The 24,295-nt window shown below is 46.5% G+C and overlaps 2 protein-coding genes across 6 annotated transcripts; one reads left to right on the top strand and one right to left on the bottom strand.

Annotated features, from left to right (window-relative positions):
• Positions 1 to 154: 154 nt before the first annotated feature.
• LSM4 (LSM4 homolog, U6 small nuclear RNA and mRNA degradation associated) lies at positions 155 to 7,830 on the bottom strand. 2 transcript variants are annotated; one of them, XM_042794550.1, is made up of 5 exons: positions 7,700 to 7,830; positions 7,043 to 7,084; positions 6,844 to 6,942; positions 4,127 to 4,310; positions 155 to 1,654 (listed from the first exon to the last, which is right to left on the bottom strand). In XM_042794550.1, the coding sequence occupies exons 2-5, from the start codon at positions 7,043 to 7,045 to the stop codon at positions 1,566 to 1,568; spliced, it is 375 nt and encodes a 124-aa protein (XP_042650484.1). In that variant the 5' UTR covers positions 7,046 to 7,084; positions 7,700 to 7,830; the 3' UTR covers positions 155 to 1,565. The 2 variants fall into 2 exon arrangements, with proteins under 2 accessions (XP_042650484.1, XP_042650483.1); XM_042794549.1 differs by lacking the exon at positions 7,700 to 7,830 and adding an exon at positions 7,261 to 7,393.
• PGPEP1 (pyroglutamyl-peptidase I) lies at positions 6,596 to 24,178 on the top strand. Of its 4 annotated transcripts, none has more exons than XM_042794545.1 (5): positions 6,596 to 6,642; positions 10,984 to 11,036; positions 16,571 to 16,687; positions 17,210 to 17,442; positions 17,800 to 24,178. In XM_042794545.1, exons 4-5 carry the CDS (start codon positions 17,237 to 17,239, stop codon positions 17,990 to 17,992), a joined length of 399 nt encoding a protein of 132 aa, XP_042650479.1. In that variant the 5' UTR covers positions 6,596 to 6,642; positions 10,984 to 11,036; positions 16,571 to 16,687; positions 17,210 to 17,236; the 3' UTR covers positions 17,993 to 24,178. The 4 variants fall into 4 exon arrangements, with proteins under 4 accessions (XP_042650479.1, XP_042650478.1, XP_042650477.1 ...); XM_042794544.1 differs by lacking the exon at positions 6,596 to 6,642 and adding an exon at positions 7,500 to 7,595; XM_042794543.1 differs by lacking the exon at positions 6,596 to 6,642 and adding an exon at positions 7,980 to 8,042.
• The last annotated feature ends 117 nt before the right edge of the window (positions 24,179 to 24,295 follow it).

Raw genomic sequence — 24,295 nt, 5'->3', positions numbered from 1 at the left:
TGACTGCTGTTAGAAACCAAAGGTTTAACCCGTCTGGTTGGGGATTTATTCCTTATACCAGGGCTGGGAGCAAGGGTTTAGGCAAAGCCGGCTGGGGGTGGGAGCGCGCGCGGGGTCAGGCTGGGCTCAGCGCCGCTGCAGACAGACAGAGTCGTTTTGCAGAGGTTGGCGATTTATTCCTACTCACCACTGCGCACCAGTTCTATAAACATTAAAAAAATAAGTATATATAAAAGCATGTTCTTTACTCCTTTTCAATACAGTGGTGATGGCAGAGAGTAGGCTTCAATATGGGAATCAGTTGTAAAAAAAAAAAAAAAAAAAAAAACCAACCAAAAGAAAACCCAAAAGAACTGTTCAGAACAAGTCACAATATCAGCTTTTCCCCTAAAATTAACCTATTTCATCCATTCAGGGGGTTGAGGCACAGCCAGAGCCTCTTTCTTCCCCTCCGTGCCCCCGTGCAGACATTCAATTCAGATCAGCCAGGCTATTTTGCGGGTGCATTTTGCTCATGGGACCCTGCACCCCGTGGGATGGAAGACTGGAGCAACCCAACCCGGGAATTCACAGGAGCTTTCTTAACCTACACGCTCACACACTGGTCTATGTCCCCAAGGAAGGATAATCGGTGTCCAGAAAAGGAAATGACAAGTACATATAGTGAAGTCAATCACTAGATACCAGAAGAAATAAGCTTCAGAAATCCTGTCAGAGTTCAGGACTTGGTGTCACAGGCATGAGGGAGAGACTTTTCGCAGTGGGAGGAAAAATTAAATCAACTTAACAGCTCGGTTGTTTTTCAGAAAATAAACACACCAAATGAGAAGTAAGGGGCACACCAGCCTTCTGCAAGAAAACACAGAAAACCCTTTCCTTTAAAGGAAACTTCTGATCTGAAGTCAAATTAGTAATACGCTAATTGGGAAACCCTCATTTATCACAAAGCTCTTTTGGAAACAACCCTTGAAGGCCAATGCAACGTTCATTCCAGTCTCTCCTTTAAGACACCGGAGAGACACAGAACTGACTGGCCAGAAATAGAAGATAAGCTATAGCTTAAAAGTTTGTTGTTTTTAAAAAAACCCAAACTCTTAAGACTACTCATGTAAAGATACAATATCCTTAAGTTCAGTGTTTTTAAACCAAAACACTAGCATCTGTTACAAATGCAACAGGTTTCCCAAGTTTCAAGTATAAAAAAAATCCAAACAATCCAGAAAGTGTTTGCCTTCGTTCTTGTACCACTGTACAGGATAATATTTTAAATTAAACCTGGTGACCCTGAAAAATTAAATAGTGCTTTCACTCTCAGGAGAAGGCAGAACTTAGGTCCTTAACCATGAAAGGTTTTTTAAATATTTCCAATGATTTGCTGACTACAAGGAGCGAATAACTCCACTTTACCAGATTAAATTGCAAGGGGCTTCCAAACTACACGATTCGGGCACTGATCAACTGACGGAAGAGTAGAAAGGTAACGCTTTTGAACACATGGCAATCCTGAGGTGATAAAAAACAAACGGCATCGCAGCACTGTCCCCGGCCAGGGTGCAGACAGCCTCTCATTGCTTTGCTGATTGTCTGCCTGGCTTTTTTTCCTGCTGGCCTCTTCCACTGCCGGGTATTCCTCGGCCACGGCCACCAAACACACCTACGGGGCAGAAAGAAAGAGCACGGATGTAACAGCATCACTGTAAGCCAGCAACACCTCCCAACCACCCAGAGCTTTACAGTTATTTATACTTTACCCAAACACACGCCTATTTTCTAGTCTCAGAAGCAGAAATGGAACTTTTAGATTTCTCCCTTGTCAGCTCCAGATCCCGTATTTACGAGGTGTGTGAACTTATTCTCCCTCACCAGCAAGTTCAGCGATACCTCCCCACTGTGTTAACGTGCCCTCTAGCTAGCTGTACTATCACAGTAAACTGAAGTTAACATCTTCTGAAAAACAGAACCAAGGAAGCGGTATGTTTTAAATCCAGTGGGATGAGCAGGTTATACCGTGTCCCCTGAAAACTGTAACCAAAAGCAAGAAAGAGGGTGATATGGTCTGAAAACTGCTCAGCTACAGAACAGAAAAAAAATACATCCCTCTGTCACCACCTCGCCACTGGACAGAGCGATCCACTGCTCCAGAGCGGGCACCAGGCGCAGCACACTGCCAGGGAGGCAGCAGGGAGACCCGCTGCAGACACACCAGCGTCCTCATACCCGAGAGCTGCGTCCGTCCTTGTCGTGGGAGCTGCTGAGCCCACCCCTGCCCACCCCCTCCCTGCTCAGATTCACCCCCAACAGAAAGCAATTCTAGGCAGGAAGTTTTATCTTGGCGTGCAAACGATAAAGGAACTGTGGATCTGCCCTGCCAGCCACCTCCACACAAAAGGCAGAACCCAAAGGACACCCCGTCCGGGCACCAGCCAGAAGAGCTTCTCTAGAGCCCTCTGTTCTGGTTGCTTCATCAAGTAGACGTGCCTAAACTGGAGGCAAAAAAACAATTGCTCCTAACCCTGCAGTCCTTGGGATGCTCACAGGGCTCTGGCTGCTCCCAAAGCTGAGCAAAGACTGCTGTACTTCTGGATTTGGCAAGCCGAGAAGTAAAAGACGAAGGATTACCAGTGTCAGAAACAATAATCCTTTCAACTGTGTGCACAATTATAGCTTTACTTCTGCCTGCTGGCCTCTCAACAAAATTGTCCTTTTTTTTTTTTTTTCTCCTCCTCCCTTCATGTTTCAGTAATGAGAGCCAAACCTTTTAGCTAATTAGCAAATGCCGAAGCTTCCCTTTAAAATATTCCATCAGCGAATTTAAGTTGCACATCAAAACAGCAGGGAACTCCACCTCAAACAGAGCTCAGCTCTGCTCTCCACAAGGTGGATATTTCCACAGCAGAGAAAATATTTCAGCTAAAATGTTTGTCCAAATAACCGTATCCAAAAAAGCTGTTATGTCAAGTGCTTTGGATACTGAAAAGGGAAGGAGGAAAAATAAAGGAGCCTTCAGATTTGTAAAGGTCACTTTTACACGCTCGGAGCTTCCAGGAGGTAGTGAGGGAAACAGAAATCACAGGGTTTTTTTCTCCAAAAGTCCCTGGGAGTCAGAGACACTGCACGTCGCGTGGTGCGACGGCCTCAGGTAGATCCCGGCCATCCTGCCAGCATTGCTTGCATAGTCAAAACGAAGGCAGCTCGTTAAGGGTGCTCTGCAGAGACACTTTGCTCGTCGGTGTCTCAGTCCTCGGGGCTCCTTTTAAAAGCTAAGATTTCCCAGGCCAAACCCAATTTTGCTGTAGCAAGTGAGCACGCTCAGGATTTTAGGCTCCTACTGCGGGCTAAGCCTGTACCCAGAGCAACCCCGGGGCCAAGCGAGGTGACCACAAAACGAATCATAAAGACGTGGCAGGAGGGGTCAGCAGGAAAGGAGAGAAATAGCTGTTGGGACTTCCAGCAGGACAGTTTGGGGAGAAAAGAGCAAATATATCCCCAAGCTGAAGTGCTCTGAGATCACCTAACTATGCGAAGTGGGACAGAGGGAAGGAAGAGTTGTTTTGGTGACCTATTTCTTCACAAGTGGCAACCTCCCATTTTATCAGAAACATGAATTATTCACGTTCAGCAGGAGGAATACAAACTCTCAGATACTTAAAAAGAAAAAATAAATCAACAAGTCAGGAGATCAAAAGCTCCATTATAATGGGAGAAAAGATGATGTTTTTCTATCTTTGCCACGGTCAGAGCCCAGTCTATTTTCAAACAGAATAGCCGTTTGTTTCCCTCCCAGACTTGCTAAGCTAACAGACACCAGTTTTGTAGGGCCACGCTCCCAAACTAGCCAGGAGGGGTAGAAACAGTCAAGTTCAGACTCTCTTAGGCTCCTGCCCAACCCCAGTAAGGAGGGAGGCACATCCCTGGCACGAATCCTTTCTATTATTTGGCAGCAGCTGCCTTTCCAGCGAGGCAACACATTCGCTCGGCTAGATCTGGCACAGGAGCAGCTCCAGCTTCTCCCAGTCCCGGGTTTAAAGCTGAGAAGCAAGAGCTGTTCCTCGCACAAGAGGTGAAATTTAAAAGGCTGGGATCCCGTTCACCCCTCTCCAAGTTGAAAAGCAAACAGGATCATTACCTCGTCCAGCACCTCCAACACCACGGCCCTTCTGTTGCTTCTGCTGTTGCATCCCACCACGGCCTCTGCCCTTGGACACCACCTCTTCTTTCACCATGTCAATTATTTCATCGGGGATACGCAGGTATTTAATCGTGCTGCCACGAATGTAGCACTCTGGCATTCTCCAGAACTTGTCTCCATCCTATTGGGGAACAACGCGTTAGGCTACAAAGAAAACCTGGTGCTTTTGTATCACTTTTGGGGCGTTTGAGTGTTCCCATCACTTCTGGAGAATGTGACAGCTCCGCCGATCTTTTCTGAAAGCGTTATTGGTGACTAGCTGCAAAAAAGGCCGGGTTTTTTCTTCCAAAACATGCTGCCCTATAACCTGGGGGAGCGGAGGGCACTCAGCCACGAGCAACTGGAGTTTCAATTTGTTCCACAACTGCCTCTAACACTCGCAGAAAATGAAGGAAGAGGCGGCTGAGAAAACCAAGCACCTTCCCTTCTCGTATAAGAAGGGAATCGAAAGCAGGACTAGAGGGATGAGGGTGGTTAGTTACACACAACAGCTAAAAACAACCAACTCTGGCAAGAAAAAAGCACTGCTGCGGCAAAGGCGTACGCGCAGCTGGGCTTCTCCTCCAGCAGCCTCAGCTGGGAGTCACCTCGCTCCTTCAACTCCTCGAGGGTGTGAATGGAGCAGCGAGGCAGGTCTGGAGCCAGCTGGCTGCGGGGTGTGTGCCACCAAAGCACACCGCAACTGCAGCTGTGGAAAATAAGGAGCTTACAGGTTACAGATCTATATTTAAAAAGGCTTCAGGTGCCCAGTTACGGAGCAGCTACCTCTAGATGTTGTTTGTCAGTTGTTTAATGCAGTTTCAGGGCTTTGCTAGGACGCAGCCCCGAAGGGTTTCACCTCCTGCATGCCGAGGGCAGCTGTGGGAATAGGAACGGGAGCGTCGAAGCTGAACAACAACTCAGCTGCCCATGATGTAACTGGGAGGAGGGACGGGGACCCACCTCGCCCCGCTCCGCCACCGCAGCCCCGGCTCGGCAGCAGCTCCGTCAGGGTTTGGCTGCAGATGGGATCGCTCGAGCCCAGCGATTCTCAAGCGGCAGCACGAGGACGAGGCATCTGTCATGTCCCAGACGAGTCGGTTAAACAAGAACGCCTCGTTCCTCCTCTCCTGGGATAAAACAGTCGGTTCCCCCCACCCCAGGAGTTATTTGGGGCAAGGCTGCCTGTACAGGCAAGTCCTTCATGCGCAAGACAAGACAGAGAGAAGCAATCCTCTTCCAAAAGACACCCAGCAAACCCCACCCTGCCTCGGATCTGCCTGGCCGTGCCTTGGCTCGGGATGCAGGAAGGGATGGAGCCAGGCTCCCTCACTTCCTCGTTCCGGCCTCTCCGGAGTAAACAACCCCCTCCCCGGGCCGGGGCTGCCCGTCCGGCGCCGCTCCGTGCCATCTAGCGGCCAGTCCCCACCAGTACCACCAGTACAACCCCAGCAGCAGCTCCAGCTCCGCTTTCACGCGGGCTTTGGAGGCGTTTTGGTTGTTCGGAGGCGGGCAGAGGCAGAGCCGAAGAGCCTGACTGCTTTGCTGTGGGACGGGATCCCTCTAGGTCAATAGGAGGGAATAAAAGATGAGCTATGGCGCTTCAACAGCGGAGCACTCAGCCGTAGGACACGACTTCCCAAGGAGAAGGGCACCATCACCCGTGTTGTGGGCACAGATAAGGCTTTGCTATCAGCCACCCCCTCTTAGTCCCCCTCCTGCTAAATTCAACACTGGTTCCTTCCCCATTTGTCCTGCCACAACCCAAGAGACATCCACAAATTTCTAACCCCACTGCCCCGCCTCAAAGGTCCCTCTCAAACCTCACTCAAGGTGTTTACTCTACCACACTGATGTGCAAATGTGCCTTGGTGCGCCGGTAACATCACTCAAAACTTTCCCATTGTGGAGACAAGGAGTACTGGAGGTTTGCAGAAATAATTTTTTTTTTTTTTTTCAGAAGAATGAGGATTTCTGCCAATCTCTGCCACAGAGCTCTGATGTTCCAGGGAAGGGAAAGAGCAGCAACAGCCGATATCCATCTGCCTGCCACTTCCCACAGCGCATGGCTGGTAGGGACAAGACCAGACATTTCTGACTGAGGTCAAAGCCCAAAACACAGATCACAATCTTCTGAAGCACCTTTGGCCATGGGCAAAAGGACCAGACGGCGCAGAGCCTGGGCGCGGGTAGAGCAACAGGCTCCTCCGTTTTGATGTGGAGAGTTAGAGGATGAGAGACGAGCGAGTTAATAAAACTTAGCGCGGCGTCGGAAGCCGACCTCGCTTCTCGGGCTGCGGGCGACAGGCGAAGGGTTTGGTTTTGGGAAAACCCAGCTCAGCATCACGACACAGGCTATCACACCCCGTCCTGCAGCCCCCAGCCCCGCACTGGGATCCCCCCCCTCGGAGGGGAAACGCTCACACGGCCTTTCCATGCCCGAGGGTGGGCACCGGCGCATTCCTCTGCAACAGGTGGGAGAAATAACTGTATGAAATTAATATTTCTGGCAGAAATCACGCTTCCATGGGAGCGATGGCTTCGGAGCTTGAGCAGAGCCAGCCCGGTGGCAGGGCCAGAGCCCCAAGGGCTCACCAGGAGCACCGGGGGGGGGACGGGGACAGGACACCGACCCCTGCCCGGTGTGTGTGTGTGTGTGTGGGGTCCAGCCTTACCCGGGACGTGCAGATGACCTCCCGCAGGTTGATGTTCATCCAGTTGTCGCAGCTCACCAGGTGCCCGTTGTACGTCTCTCCGTTTTTCAGCTCCACCAGCTGCAAGAGACGGGAGTCACGGGCTGCCGGTTTAAGGCCGTGCCCCGGTGGGACCGGGGCAGGGTGTGGGAGCGGGGGGGGGTTGGGCCGCGCTACTCACCATGGGGTGGTTCTGCGCCGTTTTCAGCAGGGACAGAGGCAGCTACGAGAAAGAGGAGAGAGGCCTCAGGCAGCGCCGGGGAGCGGGACACCGGGCACGGCGACACCGGGCGCGTCGCTCCCCCGGCGGCGGGGAGAGGTGAGCCAGGCGCTCCCCGCAGCTCCAGCCCCGCCCCCGCCACCCCGAACCCCCCCCCCCCCGGCCCCGCCGCCACCCACCATCGTGCCGGAGCCGCCGCCGCCGCCGCGCCGGGCGCTGCCGCTCAAACCGCCCCCGGCACGGCGCGGAGCCAATCAGAGCGCGGCGCGGCCCCGGCGGAGCCAATCAGAGCGCGGCGCGGTCCCGGCGGAGCCAATCAGAGCGCGGCATCCGGGCCGCGGCCGTCAAGCAAACGCGGCGGCGCCCGGTCCGCGCCCTTGCCTTTACGACAGCGCCGCAAATGGAAGAGCGGGGCGGGAAAGCCGAGAGCGGGGGGGAGCAAACCCATAATGCCCCGAGTCGGCTTCCCGGCGTCCTCTGCGGCCCGCCCCGGTACCCGCGGATCCCGGTCCCGGTTTGTGCTCTCCGCCACCCCACCCCTCCCCCCCTTCCCGTGGAGGGAGAGGGGGGAGCCCCGCGCGTGGATCGGGCTGAGCGTTTTCTAACGGTTTAACCAACTTTCACCGGAGTCAGCGCTGAGGCGGCCCGCCTCCCCTTAGGCCTGGAGGACGCAGCTTAACAGTGAAGCGGCTCCGGGCCCAGCCGCCCGGCCTCTCACCGGAGAAGCGACTTCCGCCCCCGGCGGCGGGCATAGGCTGCTCTAGGCGGCTGGGCGGACCGCGCTCTGTGGCCGGGCGGGGGGGGTGGCGGGGCGGGGGGGGGGGTGGGAGGCCGCTCTAGGCGGCTGGGCGGAGCGCACTCGGTGGCGGGGCGGGGCGGCGGGTTCAGTGCGGGGCGGCGGCGGTGGCGGGACGGGCCGGAGCCGCGATGGAGAAACCGCGGCGGGCGGTGGTGGTGACGGGTACGGGGCGGCGGGGGAAGCTGTCCTGGGCGGGGGGGGGATCCTGAGGGGGGTCGGTGAGGGTGTAAGTGAGGGGGACTTGGGGGGGGGGGGTGCAGGCTGTAGATGGGGGGACCCCTTCCCTGAGGTGAAGGGGGGGGGGATCCTGAAGGGGGGGACAAATGAGGAGAGGGGCGGTGAGGGGGTAAATGAGGGGGACTGGGTGGGGGAGAAGGGTGTAGTTGGGAGACCCCCTTCCCTGAGGTGAAGGGGGGGGTGTGGATGGCTCAGATCTTGGGGGGGCTATCCTGAGGGGGGGACAGATGATGGGGTAAATGAGGGGGGCTGGTGGGGGGTGCAGGGTGTAGATGGGGGACCCCTTCCCTGAGGTGAGGGGGGGGGGTGTGGTGCTGTCCTGTCAGGGGATGACTAAAGAAAGGATGAATGGGGGGGCCCTGTTTGTGGGGGGCTGTGCCCTGTGTGGGGTGATAAGGAGGAGCTCTGGGGGTGGAAAGTGAGGTCTGCGGGGGGTTTGGGGCATGTGGGGATGGGGGCTGCTGCGAGTGAGATCTATCAGGAGCTGGGGGCGGGGGGTGTGTGCTGTTTAGTGAGGAGCTTTGCAGCAGCTTTCCTAATGCTTGGCCAGGCAGGAGGGGGAGAACTTTGGGATCCCCCTCTTTCATCCCTGATCCTCCCCTGGGGTTTGTTGGTTGGGGAAAGAAAAGGACTGAATCTCTCAAGGAGCGGGAGAAACAATCGGGGTGCTGGGGGGGGGAGGGAGGGGGTGCATTTGCTCGCTGACCCCCCATCCCAAACCATCAAGGTGTCGAAGCTGTTATCAAAATCACCCATGCAGCACGGCAGAAGCGCCTGGGGGAAGAATAAGTGAGGGAATGAAAAGGCCGCGGCGTCGCAGGCGAGAGCTTGTCAGGCTCTTTTCCCCGGGGTACAAAGGCCAGCCAGCTTGATTTGTGGGGAAGGCAGTTCTGTGACAAATGGGGAACTTGGTGAAACTATTCAGATCTTGCCCCCCCTCCCCTCCCCAGCAGCTGAAGTTGAGGCTGTTTGAATAGCGAGCATGGGGGCGAGGGGTTTGTTGTTGTCGATGCGCTGGAGCGGTTTTAATTGGAGGCAAGTGTCTTTGCAGAGCAGTTGCGGAGAGCGAAGAAGCAGGTGGCAGCAAATTCTGGCTTTCCCAAACCTGTATCTGGTGCTGAACGGCCGCGCTTGGCGGTGACTAAACAGAAAACTTGCGTCAGTAAATACTCTGCTGCTTGCAATACTTCTTCTTTTTTTCCCCTATTTTCAGGGAAGTCTGTTCCTAAAATGCAGTGGTTATCTTGTCAGGTCTACCATATTTGACAATCTGTCATCAATGTCATGCTAAATTCCTTTTTAAAACTAGCAATGGCATTGTGTTCCTGTTCAGTTACAAGCATGTGCTCACTGAGGATAAGTATTATTTGTGTGCAATTTCTTTTTTAGAACTGTTTAAGGAGATAATCCCATAAAGATCTCTGCAGCTGGTTTACTGCTAATGAGCCTTGGAGAGCCCTATTGTGGATGCAGAGGAACTCTTGGGCATGCTCGGTGGAGTTTGATGCTGCCAACAAAGTTGCTTATCTTCTGCGAAAGAGATAACACGAGGGATCTATATAGGAGATGAGTCAGAGGAGCAATAGCCCACAGTTGTATTTGTGCCAGTTTGCATTTGGCTTCAGAGTGAGAGGGTTACGTTACGTGCGTGGGCACCTGTAGAATTTCAGCCTTCCAGTGGCTGAATTGTTAAAAAGAAATAGATGTATTTTATTTCCCTTGTAAGACTATTACAATTTCTTTAGGAATTAAACCTAGCAGGTCACGATTGTTTGTTTCCAGAGAGTTGTGTAGGACACCTCTGACTTGCAGAAACTGCTGAAAAGGCATTTGATTATTTGGCTTATTCCGCCATGCTGCAGTTGTAGCTTGTCTCAGTAACATTAGAGGTTTGCTCACAGGAACACACACCTACATTTTGATTTTGTGGAGACCTTTGGAAGATTTATTCTGGGGAGGTATTGACATTGGTTAGATTGTAAGAGATCCATCAGCGTGGACAAGCCCACACTGTGCAAATTCCTTATGTCCTCATGTGCAGTATAACCTCAGAGTTACTGTTGATAGCAAATAGAATGTTTCCATTAATGTGTCATATAATATTTGTAGTCCCACTCAAATGCTTTCAAGAGTTAGACAGAATTTATGTCTCCTAATTGCATCAGGCTCATAAGGTACCTCTGACATTTTAAATTAAAGCATATTGACGTTGCACCCAGATAAATGGCCTAACCTTTGTGTGCTTGCTCAGGAAAAGATGTTATGGATTACTAGTTAACTCTAAGTTACTCATTAGGAAATTTAGACGTGGTGAGTAAGTAGTTTTGATAATGCTATCATAACCTTTGCTGCTTGGTGTAGGTGGGTTGCTAGCAGCATTTTGTTTTGTTTCCTCGTAAGGCATAACTGCTAACAGAGATCTTGGTGGAGACCCGAGTAGAGAAGAAATATTTGAGACAGGCTTGTCCGCGTTTGTGGAAGCACCTGCTGTGGGCTAAAGCAATCAGGAGCAGAAAATCCAATGATGATTCTCACTCTGTGACATCGGTCAACTTATCTGTTAATAACAAGTTTTTCTAACCTGGCCAGGAAGTTAAAAATATGCTTCCCCAGTGTCTGCTGGGGAAAAAGAGTTTCTTTTGAGGCAAGCTATTGTTTTCCTTCACTGTAAAAGGTGTATAGTTCAAACATTTCTGCAGATGTCTCTTAGTACTTGGATGTAAAGTAAATAAGAGTTGGGCATTAGAAGAAGTGGGGTTTCTTTCAAGGTATATAAACCAGGAAAGCGCCAACTGCTTTGTAACTTTAAGTTTAGTCAAACCTGTAAAGATGATTTCATCACTCTGGATTTTTACTTCTGTTCCAGGGTTTGGTCCGTTTGGAGAGCACGCCGTTAACGCCAGTTGGATTGCAGTTCAGGTAACACTGTAACTTCATTCTTAACAAGTTAAAACAGAGAGCCCTGCTGATAACGTATCTATACCAATTTTCGTTTGCAGCTCTTTTGTAACTTGTCTTCCCAGTTTATTAACTGAGACCAGCTCGCTCCAGATATCCAGATGGTCAGCTGGATAATGTTTTATTCACTTCTCAGAAAACAATCCCTTAGCTAGTAGAATTTAATGAGACTGAGTTAATGTAGCTGAGGCAAGTAAGGAATTCATAGATTTGAAAGATGTTAAATGAGGCAGGGAGCCTGGAATCTTCCTCTGCTGTAGAGAATTCAAAATAAATAAACAAACCCACCCAGAAGAATTTTTATGTTTTTCTCTGAGCTCTAGCTCGAATCTGGGCAAGTTGCTTAACCTTTAAGCAAAGTCTCATCCATAATAAGACTTCCACCTGGTAGTCCTGTGGACTCAAGCAATATCGCAGCGTCGTCCAGGGTGGGTCTGAGTGTCAGGCCTCTGACTCCAAAGCAAAGCAGCCACTGCTGCCTCCGTTTGCCCTTGGTTCCTTCTGCAGGGGGTGAAACAGGAGGCGTGGGGGGGGATCAGGCAGTGGCTGTTGCTCCGGAGTCAGCCTCCTCTCTGCTGAGAAGCAGCAGCAAGTGATGCTTGACAGATGGAGCTGGACCTTGCTGGAGACACAGGAGTGCTCGTGGAGGAGCATTCCTCGAGCAGATCGTACGCGCTCCAACAAATCAAGTTTATGTCACTTGTAGCTGCCTATCTGCATGAGCACATTTGCCTGTGTAATGCTGATATATTCACGAGACCAGAAGAAATCAAACTCTTGCTAGATGTCTAGCCAGACTGAGGAATTAAGGTTGCTTGCTGTAAAAATATTAGCTAGGGACAGGGCTGCCACATTATCCCACTTCTTCCTTATTTGTCGCTTCTGGATGTGGTTTATGACAAAGCTACTGGGAATTCAAGGGTACCTTTTAGTACAGTTGCCCAGGGAATTAAATCTATTTTTCTCCCCAACACATCTCTCCTTCCCTTCAGAGCTCTGAGATTAATATCTTCTTTAGAATGCTTTTAAATTAAATCGCAAACTCTAATCAATTACAGTCAACTAACATCCAGATGTCTAATGTGTTGGCTGGTATGCGAAGACAAAACCTTTGCCTCCAAGAGCCTTTTGGAAATGAATATATTTGAGTTAGGTTTTGCTCTGTTTTGAGATTGGGGAAAAATACAAGCTATGTATATGGGGGGGAAAAAAAAAAAAGCATGTTGCTGAAATTTAGAAGTGAGGCTAAATGGTTTGGTTTGTTCTTACTCATGTAATGTCAGTTATTGTAAACAATCTACTTTTATTCTAGAGGAGATAGACAAAAGGGTATTGTGTTGCTGGGACAGGAAGAGTGGTGGGTGTTCTGATGTTGCTTACAAAACCAAACCTAATGTATAATTCCTGTAAAGAGAAATGGCGTGTCATTCCTTCAGCCTGGCAGCTCGAGGCACTGATGGCTGCTCAGCTGTGTGTCTGATAGATGAAGTAATCACGTGCATTTTAAATTCAACTGATGGGCTTGGGGGTGTTCTGGGAGTATAAAACTACAGTTGGTGGTGTGCGATCTGCTGCGTTGAAGCCCATCTTCCTCCGAGTCCCATTTAACAGCTCCTGCTAGCTTCTAACTGAAAACATAAACTTTCAGGCAGCGGGGAGGATTTGCCTTTCCTTACCCCGTCTCAGCCCTGAGAGGCCCAGACAAAAAGGAACAGCATGTCTTTGAGCACATGCGAGTTGGGCATTGTGCAAGTTTCAGACAGGGGACTTCATGGAGCTGAGTGGACACAAAGGCGTGTCTGAGTTTCTGAATCCCAGACGGTGTGATCTGCATTTTAATAGAAGAAAAATCAATTAAACAATCTTTGTAAATCCTTCCTAGCTTTAGGGCTAAGCTAGTTCTGGTTTATTACGTCTTTTATTATCCTGCATCCAGAGGATAAAATTCTCTGCTTCTCTTCCCAATCCTCTTTTTGGTTTTATTTGGCTTCTTACATAGAGCACGGATACGGTGTGTCTTTTCCCTCAGACTGCAGTGAATTTCTAGTACAGCTGTTTGGTTTTGAAAGCTAGATGACTTTTACACATGGGTACCTTAAATAGTGGCGGTAGCAATCTAATAATGTGAAGATGAAATGTTTAGAGATTTTTACGCATGGGGGAGAGATTTCCTATAAATTCAGAAGGAAGAATAACTTCTTTCTGCTTTATTTTTTGAGGCTTACAGTAAAAATATTCTGTGTTAACGTGGATTTGCGATTCTGTGTTTTCATCGGTTTAATAGTTCCTTTGAGGAATTTTTTCAGCTGCAGTTTTTGCTTGGGAGAGACCTTCCATTCAAGAAGAAGTTAACAGAAACGGGCTTTCTGTTCTGTGCGTTTTCTGGCCTCCGCGGTGTGACTTAGGTGCAGACACAGGTGTGCCCTGTGGACTGTGGAGCTAATGGGCTCCTGCCTTCATCCCTCTGAAGTGCTTCTGGCTGAGCTGGAGGAGGAGGAGGAGAGAGGTCAGAGTGCGTTTTGACATTACTAAGGACAATTGCTGTCAGGGTGTCTAGACAGACCTGATAAGGATATTAAAGGCTCACAAAGACGACCATTGTTGAGGGGTCAGGGAATCGGTCAAACATGTTCGTTTTTCTATATTTGTCAGGTATACAAGGCTGTGGGTAATAAGTTGTCTGGGGGCCAGCGTACATCTTTATTATTGAATGGAAGCGCGTGAACGCTATGTTTGGTTAAAAGAAAGTTGTGAGTTTGTAAAGCTAAGGTTTAGTGTGTCTGCGTTTGGAGGAGGTAGCTGTCGCTGAGATGGTGCAGCTCAGACATCCTGAGGTTTCTTGCTTGCTGTAGATGCTCGTTCTGTGCAGCTGGTCAAACCTTCCACGATCAAATTCATCTTTAGGAGCTGTTTCACGCTCTTTAGAGAAGTAATGATGAATTCCTACCAATTAACGCTCTGGAGATCTTCTAAAGAGACTGACTTGTATTTGAATATGCTCATTTGTAAACTACTTACTTTATTAATGCACCACATAAACCAGCTAATGTTTTGAAGGCAGATTTGTGTAAAGAAGATGTGATGAAACATCACTTAGCATCCATCTCTGGTAATGAATGTCTGTGTGTGCCAGACACTAATCAATACAGCAAGCCTTTAATATCAGACTTGCCCTCAGAGCCAGAGCAAGTGATTTATCATTGTTGTTGCTCATATCTGCTGGTCCATGAAAGTCTTACTCTTGCCTTTGCTGCGTGCTTTAGTTATCTTAAATCTTGTTACACTGTCTGTCGTCTGTCCGTACAAGTGTGAATACTATTTTTTTTTTTCTCAGTAAAGAAACTACTCATGCTGATAACTACAGGAAAAAAGGATGCTGAGATACTGCTCACGTTTACATAGAGGAGGTGGGATTGTAATGGCGGAGTTCAAAAACCTCAACTTGTCTTCTCCTTTTAACTGTCTTTAATTTCAAAGAATGTTAAACCTAGGGAAATAGAAGATTTGAAATTGAGTAGGCTTCATTGAAAATAGCTAATCTGCACTCCTTAACCTGAAGTTTGCAAGTATAATTTCTGCATGCAGGAAAAGAAAGCCTAAGAATTGTATGAAAGAGCAGCTGTTGGCTCTGATCACCAAATACGAACCTGAAACAGAGATAACTTAATAATTCAAGAATATTTTGAAATGTCCTTTGATAGTTTGATGACTTCTTACATCGCTATTTTTACCTCAGATCCATGAGAACTACTACAGCAGTTTATGGATGTGAGTTGCAGGTTATTTTCATGCTGTGCATTCAGCCCCTTTGCTGTTAGCACAAATAATCATTTCGAGCTCTCGGCACGAGTAAGCTTGCATTTTTCAACTGACCTATATCTTGGAGGAGGAGAGCAGCAGCAGATGACACACTTCTGCTGTGTATTAACTTGTGAAAAGCTGGAGTTGGTTCTTCTAACTGAAACACAGGCCTGGTGCTAGAGATGCAGGAGTGCATGGCTCCTGCCTTCAGAGAGAAGGTTGCACACAGCTTCTTTCTAGAGGAGACAGAACTATGGGAGGACTCTAAAGCTGTTAGCTTTATGGCATGTACGGTCACTTATCAGTCTTGAAAAGCAGCTGTAAAGTTTTTCAGAGTGCCAAAAACTGTTGTCTTCGTCAGAGGGAAACTTGATCCGAGTTAGATGCTGCTGGAACTCATTAAACACGATAGCTGAAGTCGCTTCAGCTGCTGGGAAAGTGCCTCCTGGTGTAGGCTTGCACAATGCTCCTAGGTTTTAGCTCAGCTGATGATTTTGTTTAAGAACATTTTTTACAGAGGCTTCAGACTATGTTATTGTATTCTTTCCTTGAAAGTTTGGGTTTGATGGCTCTGAAAGGTTTAATTTCTGCTGAAGTCCTGTTCTGGGCTAGACCAGTAAAATCTGAAGTACCAAATGAGGACCATGGACTGCATGTAGAGGGAACTCACAGTGTTGGGGTGAAACTGTGCTTTCCAGTCAGGTATACTGGGGTGTTTGGGGGGGGGGGGGGGAAGATCTTTCTGCTCCCCTCTGGTTTTAAAGAAGTCTTTGTGAGGTATTTAACTGACACTGTGTTTTAAAGGGTTTAAAGGAAATTGGCTAAGTTTATTGCTTGGATGTTTGAGATGTTTTCAAGGCATGGCTTTAGTTAACGTTATAGAGGGAGAAATACTTTACTGCATTAGTTGAATCGCTACAATGGTAACAGCTCATGTTGCAAAATTAAGTACTATATATTAGGTATAGGTAGGTAAAGCTAGCGATGGAGACCTGTTTTACATTTTGGAAACAGGCTGTATTCTATGCCAGATTCTGCTGAAATTAAAGTAAGACAAATATGGTGAGGAGGGTGTACCAGTGTTGCTTCAGTTTCTGATATGAAAAGTGTTTGCTAATATTTGTGGGGACTCACAGACACAGAATCTCAGCCTGGTAGTACTGTCACCTAGCCCCGAGAGCCCTTGATCTGGAAACAAATGTGAATTTGCTCTCTAGGCCAGCAGTCCTGAGCGAGGACAAATTAGACGATGAATATAATTCTCCCAATTCTACTTTCTCTACATAATACCTAGTTCTTCCAAGAAGTAAATATGACTACATCCCTCTCTAAATAATGTAGCCAACCTTTCTTTTGAGTGTGGGTGTTGCTGACAACTATTGTCAGTTAAATGTTGGTTTCTTTGTCACACACACATCAGAGCAAAACAAACAGTCTTGTGGGTGAAGACTGTTAACGCAGGTGGAGAGGTGCCTTTGTTGTTCCTGTTAAGATGTCTTTGTTGTTCCCCATTATGTTGTGTTTGGTTTTGTTTTTGTTTTTTTTTTTTTTTTTCACAGTGCTGTTTACAAGGTTATACAGCCTGTAGTGTAAATTAATGTTAGTCCCTCACAACAGACTCGCTCTGCTGTTAAACCTTCCCCAAGTATATCCTTGTGTCTGACCATCTTGGGTTTGTTTCCTTATGTCCTTAGGAGTTGGAGAAGCTAGGACTGCGAGATGACGTGGATCTGCATGTCTATGAAGTCCCAGTTGAATACCAGACAGTGCAAAGACTCATTCCTGCATTATGGAAAAAGCACAGTCCACAAGTGAGTGAGTAAAGGGAGGAGAAAAGACAGGGCAAATGGCTGAAATCTGTCATGCTTACAGCAACGAGCATAAGGTGAAATCCCATTTTTAATATATGTTCAGCCTGGTAGTCCCTCGCTAGATCTTTTCCTCTTCTGTTGTGAGAACATGTGAATTTGTAGAATTTTATAGCTCAGATTAGAACGCTCTAATTAACGGGAGCAGTCGGTGTGAAGAGGCCTCTGCAAAGGGCTGTCTGGACAGCTCGCGGTTAGTCTGTGCCACCCGGGCTGTTCCAGCAGTGGGCTGGGCTCTGAGCGTGCCAACGTTCATTTTTACCCTGATTAAATTACAATGTAGGCCGGGAGAGGGTGAAACAAAGAGAATTGTTCTGTACTGGACCCACGAGTTCATTGATAAAATGACTTGTTGCTGTGATGCTCCTGCAAAAACTCCATCGGTCTCTAACTGGGAATAGTGGGCTGTTGATTTTCCACTTCTTGTACATTGGTTGATCCTAACGCGTTTCTTTTCTCTTGTAGTTGGTGGTTCACGTAGGTGTTTCGGGTATGGCTACGACTGTAACTCTGGAGAAGTGTGGCCATAATGTCGGTTATAAAGGCTTGGACAACTGCCGTTTCTGCCCGGGCTCTCAGTGTTGCGTCGAAGGTGGCCCAGAGTGCATCGATTCCATTATCGACATGGACACGGTTTGCAAGAGAGTTTCAGCACTGGGGCTGGATGTCACGGTCACTATATCTAAGGACGCGGGCAGGTATGGGACACCAGTGATCGATGGGGAAAATAGCCTCATGCTGCAGCGCGTGTTCTCTTCGTGCTCAACTCACGAGGCCCGTACGATTCACACGCTTTTCGCGTCTCATGGGGCTGGCGACCCCATCTAGTTTTCAGTGGTCACCCAATCGTCAGGGGAAAAAAGAGAAATCTTTTAAGTTTCTTTGTCCTAGATTTGGTTAAAGCACGGACTCACAATACCTGGCTGGTGTTCTGCTCTTTGTTGCAGCGCGTTGCTGGAGTGCTGAATGATAAGAATACACAGTTCATCCTGCCCTGCAGTTTGCACACTGTATTTGTCACTTGTTGCTAAATAAGCTCTAATCTTGTATTTCAGATACCTCTGTGACTTCACTTACTACACTTCCTTATACCAGAGCCGCGGGAGGTCAGCTTTTGTTCATGTGCCTCCGCTGGGAAAACCATATACCGCAGAACAGCTGGGTCGGGCACTACAGGCTATAATAGAAGAAATGCTTGATGTTTTGGAGCATTCTGAAGACAAAATCAATTGTCAGCATGAACACTGAAAGTGGGCAGAAGCTATCCTAGTATTGCACTTCCAAAATTTTCCCTGCTACCGAAGTACTGGGGAAAACGGTCTGAAACGTCCAGACCCAGAATTGGAGACTTCAAAAAGGAAAATTCCACTTCTAGAAATTGACATTTTTTTGTCAAATGTGTGCATTTCAGCCTAGGCAACAAAGGATTCAAAAAATCTCTTCTTTAAAACACCTGCAACTACTCATTTCTGAAGTGACTGAAGTGTGTGTGCTGTGCTTTATCCAGAGCTTATCTGTCAGCCAAGTGACAGCTACTGACCAGTCTAATACAGCGCAGATGGAAAGTTTCTCATCTGGACTTGGTGTTCAGGTGCAGGGAATTGATAACCCAGTCTTCTAATGACTAGTTCTTAAGTGGAAAGGTTTGCTTTTGTTTTGTTTTGTTTTGTTTTTTCCCCTCTCTGTCCTAAATTATACGTTACAATGTAAAAGTACCGCTGAAAAGAGTTGGAATGGTCTGGGTTTTTCTGTTGTAAAACAGCGCTTGGTGGAGATGAGGAGTCTTCGAAATTGCTTTGCTGCAGTGGAAAAATATTTTAGGCATTGATTTTCACCCCACATTGTCCAAATATTCATAGGGTCCTCTGTGATGTACTGGTTAACTGGTAGCTTCAGATAGAAGGGATGTGTTTTGGGTTCCTTTTGTTGTGGAGCAGGAGATAACTTTTTTTTTTTGTACACAGTATAAGCCTAACTTGCGCCAAATATTTCCAAATGTCTTTTTTATTACGCTCTCGATGCCACCTTCCTCACTCAAGTCAACCATATACCTCCTGTACAAAACACATTGTTTTATATGTGTATAAAACAAATCATTAGCGGTTAAATAGCTTTGCTAAAGGCCACTTTCTCCGCAGGAGATCTTTATCCTAGACTCTTGGTGCTAGATGTTATTTTTAAGGTGAAGATTGAGTAATTTGTAACTTCCTCAGTTATAAATTGTCATTCTTGTTAAAGGTTAGAAGAGTAATGTTTAACTTAAAATCTAAGTTGCCACCTTGATTTATTATAGGCATAAATATGCAAATGTGCAGATTCAAAGACATTCTGCCAAATCAAATCTAAAACCTTAAACCCATTCCCACTGTCTGTAAACCAGAGGCAATTATTTGAAAACTAGGAATTTTGCTTAGAATGAGTATTCCAGGCTGTTTATTAGTGTCCCCCTCCCAATGGGAGGGTACAAAGTGCTGCTTCTTGTGTGAACTTTCCTGGTAACTAATTTGGGGAAGTGTACACACAGGTTCTAAGCAGGACTTGAAACGTGGTTGGCACTAGTCGTGCGTGTAGGTTTGCTTCCAAATTACGAGACTCCACCAAAAGAGGGAGGGTGTTACACTGGGAACAGACACAAGATTGGTAATCGATGACCAGTAGGTCTCATTGAAGGGCCATTGAAATGAAGAGGTCTGTGATTTGATTCTAATACTTTTACAAATATATATATATATATATATATATATATATATATATATATAAAACCCCCCGATGTTTTGAACCATTCTAAAATACCATTATTTAAATTTTTCTAATTATGAATGATTCTGCTATAGTATCTCTCAGTGAGAGCTGCCATTAACTTGCTGTTTTCCAGTAGAAGTCTAGTGACAAAGGAAATACCGCTTCCTGTAACTCTTGAGAGAGAATGAAGACTTCTGCAGTTGTAACAACTTTGCTAAGGGGACCTGTGTATGAAGATGTTTGGATAGACTTCTGGTTTACCGAGGGAATTACCGCTGTATTTACTCTACAGGCTTTCCTGATCAAAAGAGTTTGCCTTCAAAGTAAATATTCTCTTTTGCATTCAAATACAAAGTAGCACTTGTCAGATTGTCAGCAGGCAGGCAGACTTTCTGATTAGTAATTTATTATATTTAATATTTTGTTTAAATATTTGTGGTTTGACACATATCTGCAAATAGTTGAGCTACTTATCTTGTAGGTTTATTCCTTTATCTGGTAAGAAGTTTTTGTCATCAGTGTATCTTAGCTGCTGAACTTTCAAAAGAGGAGTAATTCACGTATTCTGCTAAGTTCAGCGATTGATTTAAGTAATTTTCAGTAACGCTATTTAATTTACGTTTAATGTAGTCGTGAATAAAATGGGAGTGGAAGATCAACAGCTTAGTGAGGCGATAACAAACAAGATGAGGGTGGAAGGGCTGGCTGGAGCCGCGATGCCCGTGGGTGCCGTGGGGAAGGTTTGTGTGCGGCCGCCCCTCGCCTCGAGCAGAGGGGGTCGGAGCAGGTCGCTGGCCGGGCTCTTGGTGAGAAATGTCTAAGGGAGACGTGCCCTCCCTGCCCCTGCCTGTCCGATGTTTGCATTCCCTTTGAGCGTACGAGCAGCCTTGGAGATCCCCCCCTGGATGTGGCTCCAAATTCATCGTAATTTGATGAATTAAGGAAGGCAGACAGCGGCGGCTGGGTGGGGAGGACAGCTTTTCGTGCTGGTTTGTTCAGCATGTGGAGTTCTGTCCTGTTCGACACCTATAGGTACTTGTTCTTGGGTGCTCTCTGCTGCCCACGGGGAAAATCTTGAGCCAGTTTCTGTGACTGCTGTTTGTCTAAGGACTGCAGTGGTTGACCTTCTACATGTCAGTGTTAAAAATCTAATTTTTGGAAATACTTTGGTTTTGGGCATCACTTCGAGCTGTGTGTTTCCTCATGATCTGTTTTTGTGAAGCTTCCGTGTGATCAGTTTCTTAGAAAACATAATTTATTTTATAATCTTTTGGGGTTTTTTGAGAATTAGTCTTCAGAGATTGTATTTGTAAAGGGTGTCTTGGTGGTAGAGAAATTTTGTATAGTGAAACTTAAAAATGGCGTTAAACTAATTTTATTTAATCTGACCTAAATTAAATACTTTTGGGGTTTTTTTGAAAGTTTTTTGTTAAATCCATTAATTCATAATGCCTTTCCTATAGGTGCATATTTTCTTTGGAAATATGATGTCAAACTGATGCAGAGCTTCAAAAAGCTGATGTTTTGTGTAATACTTACTATCTGCTTTCTCTTCCAGATCATCAATAAATAGAATTTGCTAATTTGCACTGGCTGGGAGACCTGTTGCCAACCACAAAACATTTTGTGCTAGTAAGCGTAGGAAGTTCAGGTTTAGCGTTAATTACTGTGCCTGCAATTCGTAAAATGTAAAAGCTGGTAAAGTTTTAGAATCCTGTGACTGCAAAATTGTCTCTGGGGATACGCTTCACAGAGAAACGGGGGTGAGAATATTTTTTGTGGAAGAGAGAATTAGGGAGGTTCCACTGTATCGGGTCTGATGTCATTTTATCTACTTGCCAACAGCTTGGAGTAGGAACTGGCTAACGTGTTGGTGAAGTTTGGTGGTGACAGTTTAATTGTTTCAGTTACTAAATGCTGCGGAGGATTTTGAGGAACTCCAGATACTCATAAACTCCTTCATAATTTAATGACACTGATGTCAGGAGATACTTCTTTTGAATTAAACATGGTTATCTACTTCATAAAACGCAGCAAAAGGAAACTGTGAGCTTGAAAGTCTCTTTACCTTAAAGACTCATGAGGGACTTGATGATCCTTATGGGTCCTTTTGAACTTGAGATATTCTGTGATTCTTTGGTATGTTTGAAGGTAAATACACGTTGTACAGAAGCTATCTGTACTTTTTTGGCAGCTTTTGAAAGGGATTTCAAAACCTGTAAGGTCATATGAAGCAGTTCACGCTTATCTGGAGTATTCCCCAACTTGATTGCTTCCTCCTAAACGTGGTAGTAGTGGGAAAGGATGAAAAGGTCATGAAGATGGTTAGAGGTGTTGAGTGTGGTTGTGACATGAGACTGCAGCCAAGAACTGCTGAGCTTCAGGAGTCCTTCCAGGAGGGACCTGACTGGGGGTGCTCAAAAGTTTAAGACTTCGTGAAAACTAACCGGTTGCTCTGCTTTCAGCCTGAAGAGGGAGGGTAGTTCAAAGGCAAGGCGTCCAGAGTAAATTTGAGGGGAATGCTTCCTGGCTGACTCCTTGCAGAAATTGAGAAGGCGTTTGCGCGCGGCATCGCATTGTAAAGCGTAGCCTGATGCGTTGGGCACTGCCTGCTGCCCGCAGCAGGAAAACAGACTCATTGAACCAGGGCTCTGATCTAATAAGTCCACTTCTCTGTATCTCCGTAGGGTTTGTACTGCACGTACTGTGGTAAGTCAGGTAGGAAACTGTCCCGTTGGTATTCACTTACCTAGGCTGTCACACTTAGATGTAGCATTCAAACTCTGGTGTGTCTCTCACTGTTTCTGCTGGTTGTGCAGGCAATATTTAACCTTTTAGTGCCTCAGTCAGCTGGCAAAGGGGATTGTTCCGGGCCACTGTCACGCGGTGCCACGCCTGGAATAAAAGTCCAGGAGCTTCCAGGCCTGCAGACTCCCAAACGGACAGCACAGACTCCCAGTGTTGTTATTTTTGTTCATGAAAAGCCTAAAAAAGTTCTAATCCGCTGAAGTTTCTTCTGATACTCAAATAATCTTCATCTGATTGAGCGTGTGATTTGTTGACCTCGCATGCGGGCTTTCTTATGAAATGTATGAAAGGAATTGCAGTAGGAGGAGCTTCTTAAAACCAAAACTGGGAAAACCACGTAAATGAGTTGAATTGGTAATTCCCCACTAACACAGGAGCTAGCGCTAGACTAAAGCAGCAATTATGGTCTGACCATGTTATTTCATGGTTTAACTTGTTGTGAATCGTGCATCTCTTTTAACTTCTAGTGTGTTTCTAACTCTCTAACCACGCAGCTGATGCTCAGACATGAAGCTACTTTAAGAGTGAGTGGTGGTGTTTGAGAGCTGACTGGAAACCAGCATGTTTAGAATTAGAAAGTACACTTGTGTGGTTTTGAGGTTGTTTGTTTGTTTGCTTGCTTTCTTCCAATTATGATTTTCAGATTTCATCCCACAGTGCCGATAATAAAATTGTCAGCAATTCATTTGTACATGCTTTCATAAAGTAACTTTGTTCCTATTGCCTCCTTTGCTTGCTTTAATATGCTATCCAATAATATTTGAATGAGAGACGTTTCAGAGCTGCGAAGGCTTTCTTTCAAACAACATCTGTTGGCTTGGATAAAATACCCCTAGTTGAAACCATCAGTACACATCTTGATGTAGATGGATTTGTTATTTTTGCACCAGAAACCCTAATGTTTTGCAGTAAAAAGTGCACTTTTTCTTAAAAAAAACTTGTATTCATGTCTGATTAGTGTCTTATGTGATGAAAGTGATATTCTGCCAAACCTCCGAAGCTGAGGATATTGTTAATTCTTCTTCATATTAATTGAAACCTGAGGTCTGCTTCTGCTCAGTCTATTTTAAGACAAAATAGAGAATAAAATGCTTCCCCATAGGTAGGAATTAAATATAGGAAATGAAACTATACACTGCCCTTAAATAAAACTCTGTGCTACTTAAATACATGTTCAGGTTTTCTATTGCACCAGCTTCCTAAATCGCAAATGTTTACTTTGATTAAACAGGGAGTGCCTTGTCCTGTGCTGGGCTCACGTGTGGAAGGCAGAGTGGTGGTGATGGGGACAGATGAGCCATTTGCACATGAGGTGGGTGGAAAGACGGGGCTTTCGGCACTGGGAGAAACTGCTGAACTTGTTCAGTGTCCCCTTTACCCAAGGATGCTCTTCAGAAACTGCACCGAATCGAGTTCTCAAGGTTTTCTGACACACACTCGGACCTGACAGAGGGAAACCCAGTATTTGCTGCTTCGTTGTCACTCTTGGTTAGGTTGGCCCAATTTGTGAAGGTTATTCTGTCTCTTCTTTAAGGTTAGGTGTTTTGTTTGGACTCTGTTGTGCATGTTACAGCATCACTCAGCCTCTCGGGCCCTCCGTTTGTTAATTGTGGTGAAATAAACAGTTGTCTGTCTGGGTATCTCAGGTGTTGCCAATCTCATGCTTATCAGGACTCTTGGATCTACAATTCTAAATCTGCTGGGGCTTCTGTTTTTCTCAGTGTGTTCTTGCAGTGCCTTGTAAAACCAAACAATCTAGTGTGTCACAAAAGGGCTGTGTAATAAAGAACCGTTAACGTACTTTCAGCTTGCTATTGCTAGACTGGACTTTGTAACTGAAAATTTAAACTGATGTTTCAAAGTAAATAAAGAGTTTAACTCTGACTCGTGGTGCTCTTTAACAGTTGTTGGAGGAAGCTGTTTGTAAAGATGCCTTTTGTAGGGTGGTAATTATATATCAGTGATCACAGACTGGCCAGATAACCACGTATTTGGTTTTAT

Source organism: Tyto alba, unplaced genomic scaffold (assembly GCF_018691265.1).
Source record: "Tyto alba isolate M040663 unplaced genomic scaffold, T.alba_DEE_v4.0 Super-Scaffold_20000042, whole genome shotgun sequence".
Taxonomy (NCBI): domain Eukaryota; kingdom Metazoa; phylum Chordata; class Aves; order Strigiformes; family Tytonidae; genus Tyto; species Tyto alba.
Note: the sequence above shows the minus strand (reverse complement) of the source record. Positions and strands in the feature narration are given on the sequence as shown.